Source organism: Canis aureus, chromosome 6, assembly GCF_053574225.1.
Source record: "Canis aureus isolate CA01 chromosome 6, VMU_Caureus_v.1.0, whole genome shotgun sequence".
In the NCBI taxonomy this organism is placed as follows: Eukaryota; Metazoa; Chordata; class Mammalia; order Carnivora; family Canidae; genus Canis; species Canis aureus.
The window spans coordinates 57,544,740-57,561,020 of record NC_135616.1 but is presented as its reverse complement, the minus strand read 5'-3'; the positions used below and the strand labels follow the sequence as shown (position 1 = coordinate 57,561,020).

Below are 16,281 nucleotides of genomic sequence, written 5' to 3'. Positions count from 1 at the left end.
TTAGTTTTACTCTGTGTATTTTGAAGCTCAGTTTTAGATATATATACATTTAGAATTTATTTAAATTAATTAATCCTTACTTAATCATAAAATGTCCCCTTCATATCCTGGTCTGTTCCTTGTCCTGAAATCTACTTTTTCTGAAATTAATAGAGCCATTCCAGGTTGGTCGGTCTTTCTTTCTTTCTTTCTTTTCTTTCTTTCTTTTTCTTTTTTTTTTTTTAAGGTTTATTTATTTGAAGAGGAGGGAGAGTGCCTGTGCAAGTAGGGGAAGGGACTGACAGAGGAGGAGAGAGTGTCTTTTTTTAAGCAGATTCTGGGCTGAGCACAGAACTCAACACAGGACTTCATCTCACAACCCTGAGATCATGACTTGAGCTGAAACCAACAGTTGGATGCTAATTGACTGTACCACCCACGTGCTCCAAGCATTCCAGATTTCTTATGATTAATATTTGAATGGTTTACTTTCCCCTCTTTTTACTTTGTATCTTTGTTGTTGTTGTTGTTGTTTTTAATAAAGTGTGTTTTATGGATAGCATAGAGTTGGTCCTGCTGTTTTATCAAGTCTTATGATCTCTACCTTTTCATGGTATTATTTAGACCATTTACTTATTAGTAAGGTTGGATATTTGTCTACCATCTTGCTATTGGTTTTCTGTTTATTCTGTGTGTTCTATTTCCCTTGTTCCTCCTTTCCTTTCTTTCATTATTGAGTATTTTTATAATTCATCTTATCTCCTTTACTAGCTTATTAGCTATACCAATTCTTTACTTTTCTAGTGGTTTCTCTAAGGTTTATAATATTTGTATTTAACTTATCATAGTCTGTGTTCAGATTATACCACTTTATGCATTACAGGAAAGCCTTACAACGATATACTTCTATTTCCCTATTTTATCCTGTGTACTTTTGCTGTCCTATATGTTACTTCTGTTTATGTTATAATAACCATAATGCCTTGTTAATTAATTTTGCTTTAAACAGGTAATTGTCTATTAAAAGAAAAAACAAGAGCAAATATCTTTTATATTTACCTACATATTGACCATTTACAGCACTTCCATCTTTTTGTTTAGATCAGAGTTTTCATATGGTAGAAGAACTTTAACAGTTTCTTACAGTGCAGATCTACTGCTATCTCAGCTTTAGTTTTTTTTTGAAAATAATATTTCACTTTTGAATAATATTTCTAGATTGACAGTTTTCTTCTTTGATTACCTTAAAGATACTGTTTTATTGGCTTGCATTATTGCTTCTGATGACAGATTGGTGATGTTGTTCCCATAGGTAATGTCTGTTTCTCCTCTGGCAGTTTTCAAAAATTTTCTTTCTTTCTTTACACATTTTTAGTAATTTATGATGTGTCTTGATGTGGTGGTATTTGTGGGTATTTTATGGTTTTCAGATTTGGAAAGTCTTTAACCTTCTATCTTCATATACGTTTTTTGCTATTTGAGATTCCAATTACACATTTATTAGGTTGCATATTGTCCTGTTGGTCACACAAATGCTAATCTCTTTTTTAACCTTTCCAGTCTTTTACTCTTAAGCTTCAATTTGGATTTTCTTTTTCCCATGTCAACTTTATTGATGTTTTAGTCTCTCCACTGTTTCATTCATTGTTAGGTTCATCCAATTAATTTTTAATTTGAGATAACTGTACTTTTCACACGGAGAAATTCCATTTGGTCAGGATGCCTGGGTGGCTCAGTGGTTGAGCATCTGCCCTTGGCTCAGGGTGTGATCCTAGGATCCTGGGATTGAGTCCCACATCGGGCTCCCTGCGAGGAGCCTGCCTCTCCCTCAGCCTCTGTCTCTGCCTCTCTCTCTCTCTCTCTCTCTCTGTGTCTCTCATGAATAAATAAATAAAATTTTTAAAGAATTCCATTTGGTCTCAATAATTATGTGTTCCATTTCTCTTATAAAGTTATTGTTTCCTTTAAATATGTGAGTATAGTTCTTTCTGCTTTATAAATCCTCATTTTGCTGCTTCCATTATCTTTATCATTTCTGGATCTGTTTCTATTCATCGATTTTTTTTTCCCCCCTCCACCCTGGATCATGCTTTTTGCCTCTTGAATGCTGTACATTGTGAATGCTTAATTGTTGAGTGTTTGGATTTTGTTGAATGTTTTTAAGAGTATTAACGTTTGGAGGTGCCTGGCTGTCTCAGTCAGTAGAACATGTGACTCTTGATCTTGGGTTTGTGAGTTCAATCCCCATGTTGGGGATAGAGATTACATTAAAAAAATTTTTTAATCAGTTATTTTTTTTTTAAGTATTAAAGTTTGAGGTTTTTTTCTTTTTTGTTGTTTTTTTTTAATTTATTTATTAGAGAATACAAGCTGGGTGGTGAAGAGGAGCAGAGGCAGAGGGAGAAGCAGACTCCCCACTGGGCAGGGAGCCTGATGTGGGGCTCCATCCCAGGACCTTGAGATCATGATCTGAGCCTAAGGTAGACACTTAACCGACTTAGCCACCCAGGTGCTTCTGAGTTTGTTTTGATAGAAAGTTGGTCTTGGAAATAAATTTGATTTTTTTTTTACACTTGTTTTTAAATTTTATTAGGATGACTCTAAAGTAGCAGTCAGCAAACTTTTTCTTAAAGAACCGCATTGCAAATATTTTAGGCTTTGCAGGCCATACGGTCTCTATTTCAGTTCCTCAGTTCCTCTACTCTAGTGCAAAAGCAACCATAGACACTCTCTCTCTCTCTCTCTCTCTCTCTCTCTCTATATATATATATATATATATATATATATATATATATTCAAATTATCACAGTTATGTTTTAGTTTTAATGGAAATATAGGCATATAATATAGGCAGTGGGCTAAATTTGGGGGCAGTGGGCTAAACTATAGTTTGCTGATCCCTGGTCCAGAGAAACATTTACTTTAAGGCTAATATAGCCCTTCTAACAAGGCATGACCCTTCTGGGGACTCTGCTGAATGTCCTAAATTTTCAGTGAGGTTTCTTTACTCAGGCTACTCAAAACTCAAACATCTCCTAACTGTGTGAAGTCTGGCATTTGATAATGTTATTAGAGATTGCCAATGGCAATCTCTATTTTCTAGGCCTTGTGTAGTTTAACACTATTCATGTGTAATTTATTATAACAATGCACAGTCAAGGGCACTCCCATGCAGATTCCTGGAGCTCTACTTTGTCTGACTTTCTTCTCTTTGATACTTTGCACTACAAACTTCACCTGCCCTACAGATACTCTGAACTTGTATCTGCCTCCTCAGCTTAGCGAATCTGGTATAGTCTGCTTAGATTCCTCTCTTTGGATTCTCTTCCTTGCTTTGTGGTTCAGAAATTGCCTCCAAGCAGAAAGCCAGGGTGACTATAGGACTCCCCTCATTTGTTTCTCTTCTTATAAAGATCATTATTCTATATGGGCTGTTATCCAGTGTAGTTTTATATATTTTGTTAAGTTTTCTAGTTGCTTATAGTATAACAGCATATCTGTACCATTTACTTTGTTTACAACTAGGATGGAAGTTATTTTTTAAACATACTTATTTCTATAGTAAAATTATTTTACATTCAAAATCAGTTATGTGAATTTCTAAGAGTAAATCCTCCAATAGCAAATCAAGTGAGCTTGCTTAGGATCTTAATGTATTAGCTATAATGGCACTTTTATAAGCAAGCCATCAGTGGGAAAACTGTTCCAGTGGATGCTAGTTTTGTTTTAGTATAAGTACAGTATCACTGACTTTAAGCAAGTTGGTGTTTGTGTATGTGTCTTCTATTTTTATAAAAGATTTACTGCTAATTTTTCCATTATCTTTTTAAATCTCTCTATATTAAGAAGAAAATAGATATATTATTAGCTTAGCCCCGAAGAGAGTTTTGCAGCAAAACTGCCAGTTTTTTTGTTTTTGTCTAAACTGCCAGTTTTTAAGAAAGAGAAAAAAATGAGAATTACTGGCTGGCACTTTAATTTTATTTAGCAAATAAAGCAACCCATTGAGCCCGAACTTACATACATTTGGGCTGTGGCAGACTTCAGCTACAGCTAAGAATTGCCAGGATTCAAAATGCAAACAAGAATCACTCAAAACCTATAGTAATAATCTTGTACTTATCACCTCCATACCTCTGTGCTGAAATAAAATACCTGGTTTTATTTTTCTGTTGCATGCAAGAGTTAATTTAATACCTGGCTAAAAGTCAGGTAATCCTAAATCCCTTTTAAAAAGTTCATGGTCTTGGGGGCACCTGGGTGGCTCAGTAGAGTCACTGACTCTTAATTTAGGCTCAGGTCATGATCTTGGGGTTGTAGGATCAGGTGCTCCTTTGGGCTCCCTGCTCAGCAGGGAGTACACTTGAGGATTCTCTCCCTCTTCCCCTGTCCCCCCACTCCCAAATGCACTCTCTGTCTCTCTCTCTCTAACATAAATTAATAAATCTTTATTAAAAAAAAATAAAAGTTCATGGTCTTTAGAGGAAAGGGCATGCTGAGATGTAAAGCTGTTATTTTTCTTTCATTATTTGTTAATTTTGAATTGTTTTGAGTATTTCTAAGAATTCTTAGGACACCCTTTCACCTATGTATTAGTCCCCAGAAAGCAGTTCCAGCTGTGCAGCTGTGTTGGCTCATTTATAAATGAGATGTTTATTTCCACAAGAAAAAGATGTTATTGTTAATCCTCTGGTAGCATGTAATATAGTACCGTAACAGTCCTGAGGTTATGCACATTGTTTATTCATTTCAGGGAGTTATCAGATATCTTCCTTCTTGGGTTTAGCTTAGTAATTATATAGACTTCAGACTCCTGTTATGTGATAATATAACTAGATTGGATTCTCTTATTTATATTAAGCCCAATTTTTCATACTGTTTGATAATATACCATGGTTTTCCAAACTTCCACCAAGAATTAGAGGTTTGAATTACATAATTCATAATGTCTGTAACTGGTAGAGGTAGATCCCCTCCTTGTTTCCCCAGAGTGAGTCCTTATCTCCACTAGCTTTCTCTGCCTTCTTCTAGTCACCTTCTTGTATTAAAGGTGACTTAGAACCAAAATGGCGGTAAGAAAGAGTGCTTTAGGCTATAAATTTCTCATCTTCCTGGCATTCCTTTCTGTGTAGCAGAGAGAGCAATTCTTGGTGACTGCAGCATCATATGATGGGTGGCAGTTGCTTTTTTAGAGACTGGAGTCTTTCCCCAAGCAGAAATTAGGTTGATTATTCCTATTTGGAAGTTGTTCACAGAAGAATCATTTTTGGTCCACTTAGCTTGTGATATCACTTAGCTTGTTTAAAATTCGTGCTAGAAAGAAATCCATATGATGTGACACAGTGCTTTTGTTTTGTTTTGTTTTGTGAGGGAGGCATAGAAATTCTGCCTTTTGACCAGCTCAGAGTGAGTTATATTATATTGCCTAATGATATCCTAACCTCACTCCAACCAACCAGTTTCTTAATTCAGGTGGCTAAAAGAGTAAATAAATACCAAACTTATCTTCCTGCCCCCTCACTCTACCCCCACTCCCATATGGAATTATTCTGTGCTTATTTGGTCCTAGATGTAGCCTATTATTCCCCAAAGTAAATACTGAAACTAATTCTAATAGTACTATATATTACTTGTGTTACTGTTTTCAAAAATAAATGAGCTGACTTAAGGGAAAACCTCAGCCAGGACCATATCAGTGTAGGGGAGGAAAATGTATTCCTTAACTCTCTTAGGGTCCCCAGCGGGGTCTAAAAACTAGACAAGACAGACTAACAGGAAGAAGGCCATACAAATTTATCTAATAGCAGTTTTACATGACATAGGAAGGAAATGAAGACCCAAAGAAACATACTTTTGTATTTTGTGCTAGGTGTGGTGAAGAGTGGCTAGTATAGAAATGTGGGTACGTTAAAGGAGTATGAGGTAACTGTTGAATATTGGGAGGAACTCAACAAGTCCTGCTTGTTCAGTCTTTTTAGTGTCCGTTTGTCTTTGCAGATAAGAATGCTTCTTAACCTTGGGTGTAGGCAGGGCACCTCTCACATGAGGATTTTATGGCCTATTTCAGGGGAGAAGGGTGGAGTGAGTGGGAGATCAGATTGACTTTACTGCTTCTGCTTTTTTCTCAAACTCCTTCAGCTTAAAATATTCACATTTGGCAAGGTGACATATTTTGGGGCTGTGTCCTAAACCCCATCATCAGTGATGTCCATACTCATCCCTAGAAAAAACATGTCTTTATTACTACTTCATACAGTGTGACTATTGATGCTGTTACCACCGACTACATCCAAAGAATATTCTGATCCCCCAAATTTTGGCGATCGTGGAAGAAATTATTTATTATTATTTAGCAACCAGATGAGCATTTTTCAAGAGTAACTTTACTAGGAATCAAAGGAAAAGTTAAAAAATAGAAATGTGTAAGTTTGTAGAGCACAGATTTCTTTTATTGAAGAAACTAAAATTTAACTCATAATGGCTAAAGTAACTTTCTTGGTGTGCAAATCCGTTTCTTTCTTCTCTTTCTCACTTTGTCATGAAGCCTTTAGGACATTCAGGCAGATCCTGTCTTTGCTTGAGGTTTGACCACTTTATCCGTTTCTCATAGATATTAGTTTACTCAGTCTTTCATCAGCCATGTGGCCTCTATGTCAGTTTTGAATCTCTTTACCTTCTTTTAGCAGCCTACTCTAAAAAGTAAAAAGACTTCTATACACTTCCAAGCTCCAGAGCCCTACTAAACTATTTCCAATAGGAAGCATGCCCCAACTCTTCTTAATGAGATTCTCTCTGGTAAACTCAGTCTTGTCCATTCTTTTTCCTACCCTTCCTACTCTTTAGAGAAATATTTTTTCCTAAGGCTTAGGATATAATAGATATGTTACCACATAAATTCTGTTGAAGTAATCACCAAAGTTATTAAAAGTGCATATACTGAGTGATTGAATAATTATAAGAAAAGATAGCTTTTCTTCTGCTATCAGATGAATAGTCACTTTTTTTTTTTTTTTGCTGGTTTCCTGATACCAAATAGCTGTCCATAGAGATTTATGCCAAAGGTGTTGACAGCATTTACATCAATTGTTTTATAAGAGAAAAGGAATGGAGAGTTTTCTGTGGAGAGGATTATGTGCTTTGTTTTTCTCATTATATTCATTTTTTGTTTTATTTCAGTGTTTGTTTGGTTTTTCTTCTGGTGGTAATTTGTTTTTCTTTTATTTTTCTTCACATTTGAAATTTTCCTACTCTGCTTATAATTTTATTTTTCTTACTCAAACACAATCCTCAAAATATGAGATTTGGTGTTTAAAATTCACAGTTAAAACATGTTAAAGTTGATTCTCCACTTTAGATTCTATTGGTGTCTTAGGGTGAAATGAAGAAAGAAGGATGAAGAAGAAGTTATTCTCTTGGACTGCCCTCCAGGAAATCCTTCTCTATACTTTAAAAGTTCTTATTCTTTTCTAGGAGTCCAATGTGCTGATTGCTGCTAACAGTCAGGGTACAATTAAGGTAAGCTATGTTATACATCTTCATTTTAATCTCAGATCCATTTTTAGACTGTAACAGACTATAACTATAACATGGAAATACAGAGTTATACTAAGTCTTAGAGATCATTCCAAGTCATGGGTCTCTGTCTATGTTGAAATGGCTTTGATTGAAACGGAGAGGAATAGGTAGCTTGCAATTATGGAAAAAATACTGGTACTGATTAGAGGTTATATGAATGTCAAATGGATTGATAGCTGGTCAGAATGAAAAATAGATGAAGACTATTCAGTATTCACTGTGGGCCAAGCACTGTTGCTTCTCTTATGTAGGTGTATTCAGTGGATAAAGGCCAATATAGAGCAGGGGATGCTTACACATTCACCAGATTTAAGAATATCGGGTCTTAAAAAAAAATCTGGTCTTATTTTACTCGTCTCTTCATCATATTTGTCTTCCTTTTCTTCCCTGATAGAGTTTTTCTCAGTTGCCAAGGGAAGAAAAGGTATTTTAGTGTTTCACTGAAAATTGACCATATGATCATTCTATTAGTGTAATTTGGAAATTTTTTTTAAATTTATTTATTTATGATAGTCACAGAGAGAGAGGGAGAGAGGCAGAGACACAGGCAGAGGGAGAAGCAGGCTCCATGCACCGGGAGCCCGACGTGGGATTCGATCCCAGGTCTCCAGGATCGCGCCCTGGGCCAAAGGCAGGCGCCAAACCGCTGCGCCACCCAGGGATCCCTAATTTGGAAATTTTAATGCCTCTTGGCGCGTAGTCTCAATCACAAATTTTTTTTTTTAAGATTTTATTTATTTATCCATGAGAGACACAGAGAGATGCAGAGAGAGAGGCAGAGACACAGAGGGAGAAGCAGGCTCCATGCAGGGAGCCCGATGGGGGACTTGATTCCGGGTCTCCAGGATCACACCCTGGGCTGAAGGCAGCGCTAAACTGCTGAGCCACCCGGGATGCCCTCAATCACAAATTTATACATAGCTTTCCAATACTTTTCTTTGTAGTTAGGAGCTCAAGGAAGTAATAATGTTATCTGATTATACTATTGGATATTTAGCACTTGTACATGACATATTAGATAATCTTGAGCTAAGCAGTGAACTTTTTAAATAAAACACTAGTTAGGGGGAGGGTTTTAGTACATGGGTTTGGTTAGTACTAATTCTGTGGGTGCCTGTTCTTTCTACATATTCTCTGCTGGTATAGAAATATCAAGAAGTGATCTTTTAAAGCTAATATGCATCTATTTCTTCTGCCACTCAGCATTAATTTTGACGTGGCTTCCTTCCACTCACCCTGAGTGGAGAATGACCCAGCAACCAAGGGAGCACATCCAAGCCTATCACATTGTCCTATGGAGAAGAATTGAGCAAACTCAAAGCAGAACTGCACTGTTAGCTGGTCAGGCTAATTTACACTTAAACTCTTTTTCATACAGCTAGTTTCTCTATTTGAAAAGCCTCATTAGAGAGCCATGGACTTAAATGAAATCCAGGCTTTGGAAGTGATTTGTGTTATGTTCTGGAATCTCAAGCAAGATGATAGAAGGTCTTGGAATTTCTGTTATTTTGTGGCTCTCTGTGGTCTGTTTATCTTATTCTCATGGCAAGGCATATATTGAAAAAGCTGCACCTTATTCTTCAGCAAGTTTGGCCTTTGAGGCAATTGAGATTGCTAACGTATCTGCAGAAAGTTCAAAACTACTCATGTATTTATAGAATCTCAGTGACAACTCTAAGATTTTGTTCAACAGCATTGACCTCTTGTTAAATTGGCTACTTGCCAGAAATAAAGACAAAAAGCATCACAGAAGCACAGGTACAAGTTTAAGAAGTTAAGCCTTAGCACAGGAGAAACGTTGCTCCTTTTTTTGTTACTTAGAATTGCATTCTCCATCTAACAATCCTTTTGACTGTGTCTTATAATTGTCTTCAGCTCCTGTGTCCTTTCTTAGACATTTCTTCAGCTGTTTTTTTTTTTTTTTTAATTTATTTATTTATGATAGTAACAGAGGGAGAGAGAGAGGCAGAGACACAGGCAGAGAGAAGCAGGCCCCATGCACCGAGAGCCCGACGTGGGATTCGATCCCGGGTCTCCAGGATCGTGCCCTGGGCCAAAGGCAGGCGCCAAACCGCTGCGCCACCCAGGGATCCCTCTTCAGCTGTTTTTATAACTGATTGTTACTGCTGCTTCTTATTTTTTACTTTTAGCAGTATCACAACTTTCTTGTATGACAAGATATGACTTGAACTCTAATAACTAACAAAATATCTTGACATCAGATGATTGAAGAGAAAATGAATGAAGCACTAGAAAAAGGCAAGATTTTAGGTCCTGTATACCTTGATCACTATAATCTTTATCAGTGGAAGAAATAAATAGATTAAAATCCTGAGCAGCAATACTTAAAATTTTCTTAAGAATATGGAGAGATACCAACATAAATTTCAAAACAATTATATCCATGGTATTCATCACCCAGTTCATTTATCTGTATGTTTTATGTAGTTTAAAGACTCCCTAATTAACTGTGAACATAACTAATGTGGAAGAGTTCATGCAGCTATTGCAGCTTGAGGGATCAATGTCTAATCCCTTCAAATTCTTTAGCATGTTAGCAGATGGAAAAGTTTTATTGATTTGGTTCTTCATTTATAATACAGTAAAGATTCATTAAGCTGTTTGCATTTTTAAAAATTTTATTAAACTGATTTTTTTCCCCCACTTAGGTGCTGGAGTTGGTATGAAGGGTTTACTCAAGTTAAATTGTATTTGATCCTGCTGAAATACATCTGCAGCTGACAATGAGAGAAGATAGAAACTCATGTGATGTCTCTCCCCAAAGTCACCATGAGTTTTGGATTTGTTTTGAGTATTTTTTCTTTTCTTTTTCTTTTCTCCTTCACGACTTTTGGGACATTGGGAATACCCAGTGAACTCTCCACCATCAATGTAACTCTATGGACTTTGCTGCTGTTGGTGGTGTGGTTATCTAATTTTTGTGATAGGGAAACAAATTCTTTTGAATAAAAATAAATAACAAAAAATAAAAGTTTATTGAGCCACAGTTGAGCCGGGAAAGTCTTTGTGAAAGATGGCAAGAGGGTAATCTTTTCAAGAAGTAATGCACATAAACTCTGAATAATTTGTAAGGTCCATATTTTCCACCCTCTTTGGAATTCTTCATATCAACAAAATGTAAATTATATGGATTTATTCCAGTGAATTTAATATTTATAGTAGGTGGGAAGGTTAATAACTTTACCTTATGAATTCCTTTCTTCATTCTCTGACCAGATTTATATCATCAGCAAGTACCATACTTCATTCCATCTGGACTTGGCCAAGAATCTAAAATTTTGACCAGTTGAGACCACATTCAAACAGAAAGGGAATGGGGCACCTGGCTGGCTTAGTCAGTAGAGCACATGACTCTTGATCTCAGGGTCACGAGTTCAAGCCCCACATTGGGTGCAGAAATGATGTTAATAATTAATTAACTTTAAAAAGGGGGGAATGTCAGTCTGTGGCAGCTATCATCTTTGCCTTTTAAAAGTTATCTATACATAATGTAAGCCCTAAATGCAGACAAACCACCTTCATTTTGTAAAATCATAGCTATCAGATAGTCATAGATATTAGTAGCAACCTCGGCTGAACAGTGAGCAGGGGTTAGCAGACTTGCCGGAAAGGAGGCCAGATAGAAAATATTTTAGGCTTTGGAGATCATGTGGTCTCTTCCATAATTACACAACTCTGCCAGTGTAGCAGGAAAGCATCCGTAGACCTAGCAGGAAAAGAATTTGAAGCCTCATTTCCCAAATTACCAAGCCATATAATATCTTAGACTGTCTAGTCAATTTTATGTTATTTTCAGTTTGTAAAAAGGGAGAAGTTAGTAGTTTGAGTAGCAGGTCAATCAAAAGTAGTTTGAAGCTTTCTGTTTGAGCTACTTTAAAAGTGTGAACGCTTTTTGAAAAAGATAAAAACAGAATTATACCCCACGCATATTTTATAAAAACAGACATTTGGAAAAAGCTTGGTATGAAAAAATATGTGAATGGTAAGGGTAATTGGAACATCCCACTGTATCCCTCTACACTCAAAATTATTGGGGTCACATTTCATCATCTGAAACCTTTGGGTCAAATGCATTCTGGAAATTAGAACTTCTTGAATTTTAGAAAAGTAATAGAGTACATATACTATATATTACATAACACCGTTCAACAGAGTCTGGAGCAATACTCTATTATCAAATACATTAATATCTCTGTAGCAAAATGTATGAATGTTAACATTATATGAGATTAATAAAGGTTAAAAATAGTCTTGTACCAATTCAGATAGTTTTTACCACTGAATGAGTTTGCCTCAAACTTAGGTGAAGTTTTCAGTTTCAGAGCTTCGAGACAGTTATATCTTACTAATTTGGGGGAGTTAAACACCTGTAAACTTTTGGGCTCAATTTTGAGAGGAAAGGTCACTATCATTCAAAAGTTACACCTGTCAACCAGAATAGTGGTAAGCAGCCTTTATTTCTAATATTGATGAATGACCTTTTGCAAAGATGAAGAAAGAATATTCAAATGTAGATTCTTCACTTAAAGAATTTAAGTGGATATGTCCAGAAAAATCATCAAATGGGAAGCAAAGAATTAATGCCTCTTTGAATGCATTTAAATAAAGGATTCTTAAGATTTTTAATTTGGTCTTTTTTTGTTTGTTTTATTTCAAGCTGTCAACATTATAAGGTCATGTTAATTTCCATATGTGTGGAAGGATGAAGTAAGGTACCTTTATTAGTTATCAAAGGGACTCAATTTTCAAAGAAATTATTATTTTTAAAAGGCAGTGCTTAAATTTGTTTTAACCTTTTGTTTTAAATAGTGAGAAACCATTTTTAAGTTTGAATTAGTGTTTGAAAGATGTCAGCATCAAACTATATCTTGTTTCTTGGAAAATTAACAAAATAGTTAAATTAATGTATGTTTTAACACCAAAAGAACTTCTAACTCAAGAAGAGTATGGGTCTTCATGTTTCAATCGAATCTTGATTACTGTGGGATTGCAGAGATTTCTTATATTCTCACACAACTTTTACTTAAGAAACATTCAAGATTGAAGAACTTTATAAAATTCTTGTAAGAAAATTTAGACATCAAAAAAATTGTACTAAGCCACAGCTTCAGAAAGATGAGTGTGGCTGGACCATTAAGCAAGAGATGAGCACAGGATGAGTTTGAGTGGGTAGAGGAAGCCAGTAGATAGCAGAGCCTTCTAGGGTATGGTTCAGAATTTGAATTTTGTTATAGAAGCAGTTAATAGGAAGGGTTAAGTGGAATGACTTGATTTCCTTTGTGGTGAATAGACAGACAGGAACCAGTGTGCTCAGTTGAGATTTAATGGTGGCTTCAACGAAGGTGGTAACATGATCCAACTTAAAAACATATTTCAGCTTGATGGAGTTTACCATAGTCTTAATTCCTGTATCTTGGAAGATCCTTGATTAAATTCCTTTTCTCATAATAATTTGTGACAATAAAGAATACAATTCAGCAAATTTATTTCTTCAGTGGTTATGCAGTCCTCAATTACAGGTGTGGCTCTTGGGAACCTCATGGCTAAAATGTGTGCTGTTATGGGAACCCCACTTTTCCAGTTTTAAAACTAGAAGCTGCCCAGCTTTGGTTCTGAATATTAAAGTAATTAATTGGCCATTGGCCTTAATGAATTACTCAAATGCAACAGGGATTTATAGGAAAAGTCTGCTTACTTAGAGATGAGACATGAGGAAGTGTTAACTTAAATCTTGAGCCTATTGTGTTACATGACTGACATTAAATACAATAGAAACACCTTGTAGTTCCTCCCAGAGTGGATAGTTATACCAACCTCTCTGTAGCTTCTGGTTTATGTCGGGCACTCCTGGATTTTTGGACTGAAGAGAAAAACCACAGTGATTGTTCTAGAAGTATTTCTTGAGATCCTGCTTTGTGTGAATGAGGCACTGTATATTATGTAGTAGGCATATAAAAGAAATAAAATATCCCTATTCTCAAAAAGCTTGTTATCCAGTGGAAAGACAAATAGTAGACCGTGTATAAGTAACATAGTAGACATAAATATATATATGAATATGTTCATGTATATATGAACAACATATATATGAATATATATATTCATATTCATATATATATTCATTATCAGGATTATCAGGAATTATTTTCTTGGGGGAAATAACACCTGAATCCTGAAGAGCAGGTAAGAGCTCAGCTCTAAGTGTTAAAGGAACACTCAAGACCCAAAGAAGCAAAGATATTGGTGCAACTAGTGGTCAAAGCTGGGACAATTTGAGCAACAAAGTGAACTAGGATTATAGATTATGACCCAAAGTATAAAATAAGTATTCATGGGTACTTACTGATGTAAATGATTGAATAAACAAAGGGAGAGGTGAGAAATTTCCCATGCAGAACTCCAAATTGTGTAGATATAAGGGGAGAGGGGGATGGAATATAATGCCTTACTCCTTGAAAAAAAAAGACCTATTGTACTCTTTGAAAGCAAATCAATATGGACACCTTAGGTCTTTTTTAAGTTTTTATTTAAATTCTAGGTAATGGGATGCCTGGGTGGCTCAGTGGTTGAGCATATGCCTTTGATTCAGGGCGTGATTCTGGAGACCCGGGATCAAGTCCCACGTCAGGCACCCTACATGGAGCCTGCTTCTCCCTCTGCCTGTGTCTCTGCCTCTCTCTCTCTCTCTCTCTCTCTCTCATGAATAAATAAAATCTTTACAAAAAAAATCTAGGTAGTTACACAGTGCAATATTAGTTTCAGGTGTACAATATAGTGATTCAACAATCTATACTCAGTGTTTATCATGCTACGTGGACTCCTCCATCCCCTTCACCTGTTTCACACACACACACCCCTTCACCTGCCCTCTGGTAACCATCAGTTTGTTCTCTATAGTTAAAAGTATAGTGGGTGTCTGGGTGGCTCAGTCAGGTAAACTGCCAACTCTTGGTTTCAGTTCAGGTCATGATCTCAAGGTTGTGAGCTCAAGCCCTGTTTCAGGCTTTGCATTCAGTAGAGAATCTGCTTGAAGATTCTGTATCCCTCTTCCTCTCCTCCTCGCCCGACTCCTTCAGTCTCTCTAAAATAAATAAATACATCTTAAAAAAAAAAGTACAGTATTGAAAGAGTAACCTGACCATGGAGAACCTGGCAAACACTATCTTACCCAGGTGATCAGCGTCAACATCAAATGTTATGTCATGGTGATAATAGATACTCTTGATATGTTGTAATGAAAATGGCACTTAACTTCTGTGGGTTTCCTTCCAAAAATTCATAACCCCAGCCAAAATGAGAAAAATACTGGGTAAATTGCCTGTTGAGGGACATCCTACTAAATAACCAGACTCCTCAAAACAGGGAAACTGTCACTGCCATGGGGAGCTGAGAAGACATCACCAAATGTGCTATGACATCCTGAATGGGATGACAAAACAGAAAAGATATTACATAAAAAATAAGGAAATATGAATACAGTATGGGCTTTAGTTGGCATTAATGTGTGAATATTGATTCATTAATTGTAACAAATGTTCTGTACTAATGTAAGATGTTAATAGAGGAAACTGGGTGTAGGATATATGAGAACTCTTGCTTTGTGGAAATCTAAAAAAAAAAAAAAAAAAGACTTCTAAAATAAAAGGTTTACCTAAAATAAAAGGTATGAGGATAGATTCAGCATATTCAAAACAGTACAAGATAAGAGTACCAGTTGAAGCTGAGAAGTACACAGAAAAGCAATGATCTGTTCCACCTGTCACAAAAGAAAAAATAGGCAAACAGTTTAGAGGGGGTGTAAGTTGACTCAAATTGTATAGTTTTGCAAAAGATAGAACACCTTTGTAGTCCATATTTATCTCTATATTCTTTTTTTAAATATTTTATTTATTTATTCATGAGAGACACAGAGAGAGAGAGGCAGAGACACAGGCAGAGGGAGAAGCAGGCGCCATGCAAGGAGCCCGACGTGGGACTCGATCCCAGGTCTCCAGAATCATGCCCTGGGATGAAGGCAGCGCTAAACCGCCGAGCCACCCAGGCTGCCCTATCTCTATATTCTACGTGCTGGGAGGATACCCATATGGCTCAGTTGGTACAGCATGTGACTTGATCTTGGGGTGGTGAGTTCAAGCCCCACAGTGGACATAGAATGTACATTAAAAAATAATAGTAATAAATTCTACTTACTGAGAATCATACTCATCACTGTTTATAGATTTTATTACACTTGTCCGTAGTCACTGAGATATCAAACTGCCAGCAGTTATTCATTTCTTTTACCTGAGATCTTTACAATTTCTCAATGTGAGAAGAAATCTTTCCATTTGTATATGGTTTTAATTTGTTCTCAGTTTTCTGTGAGTCATTTGTCCTTGATCAGTTTGAAAAGCAAACTTCATAGTACCCAAGTTCCAAATGAGATCTTGTGTTGGAACTGGGTAGGGATTCTCATGAATTCTAAGTTAAAGTTCACAAAAGTGCGGACAGTCCAGGCTAACCAGGTTTTGTTGGTTTTTTTTTAAGATTTTATGTAAGTAATCTCTACATCCAACATAGGGCTCAAACTCACAGCCCCAAGATCAAGAGTCACTTGCTCTATTGACTGGAGCCAGCCATGTGCCCCGAGGTTAACCAGTTAGTGTGCAAAATATTTGCCATTTCCCTGAAGATGATTTTAAAGATTTTCCTTTATGCACTGCTTGT

At 36.2% G+C, this 16,281-nt stretch overlaps 1 protein-coding gene across 7 annotated transcripts in view; it reads left to right on the top strand.

Annotated features, from left to right (window-relative positions):
- COP1 (COP1 E3 ubiquitin ligase) overlaps window positions 1-10,561 on the top strand; it is a 244,389-nt gene extending 233,828 nt beyond the window's left edge. For all 7 annotated transcript variants that reach the window (XM_077901781.1, XM_077901780.1, XM_077901776.1 and 4 more), the window contains 2 exons: window positions 7,450-7,494; window positions 10,224-10,561. In XM_077901781.1, coding sequence (XP_077757907.1) covers window positions 7,450-7,494; window positions 10,224-10,241 — 63 coding nt within the window. In that variant the 3' untranslated portion in view covers window positions 10,242-10,561. The remainder of the gene's footprint in view (window positions 1-7,449; window positions 7,495-10,223) is intronic.
- Window positions 10,562-16,281: the final 5,720 nt, after the last annotated feature.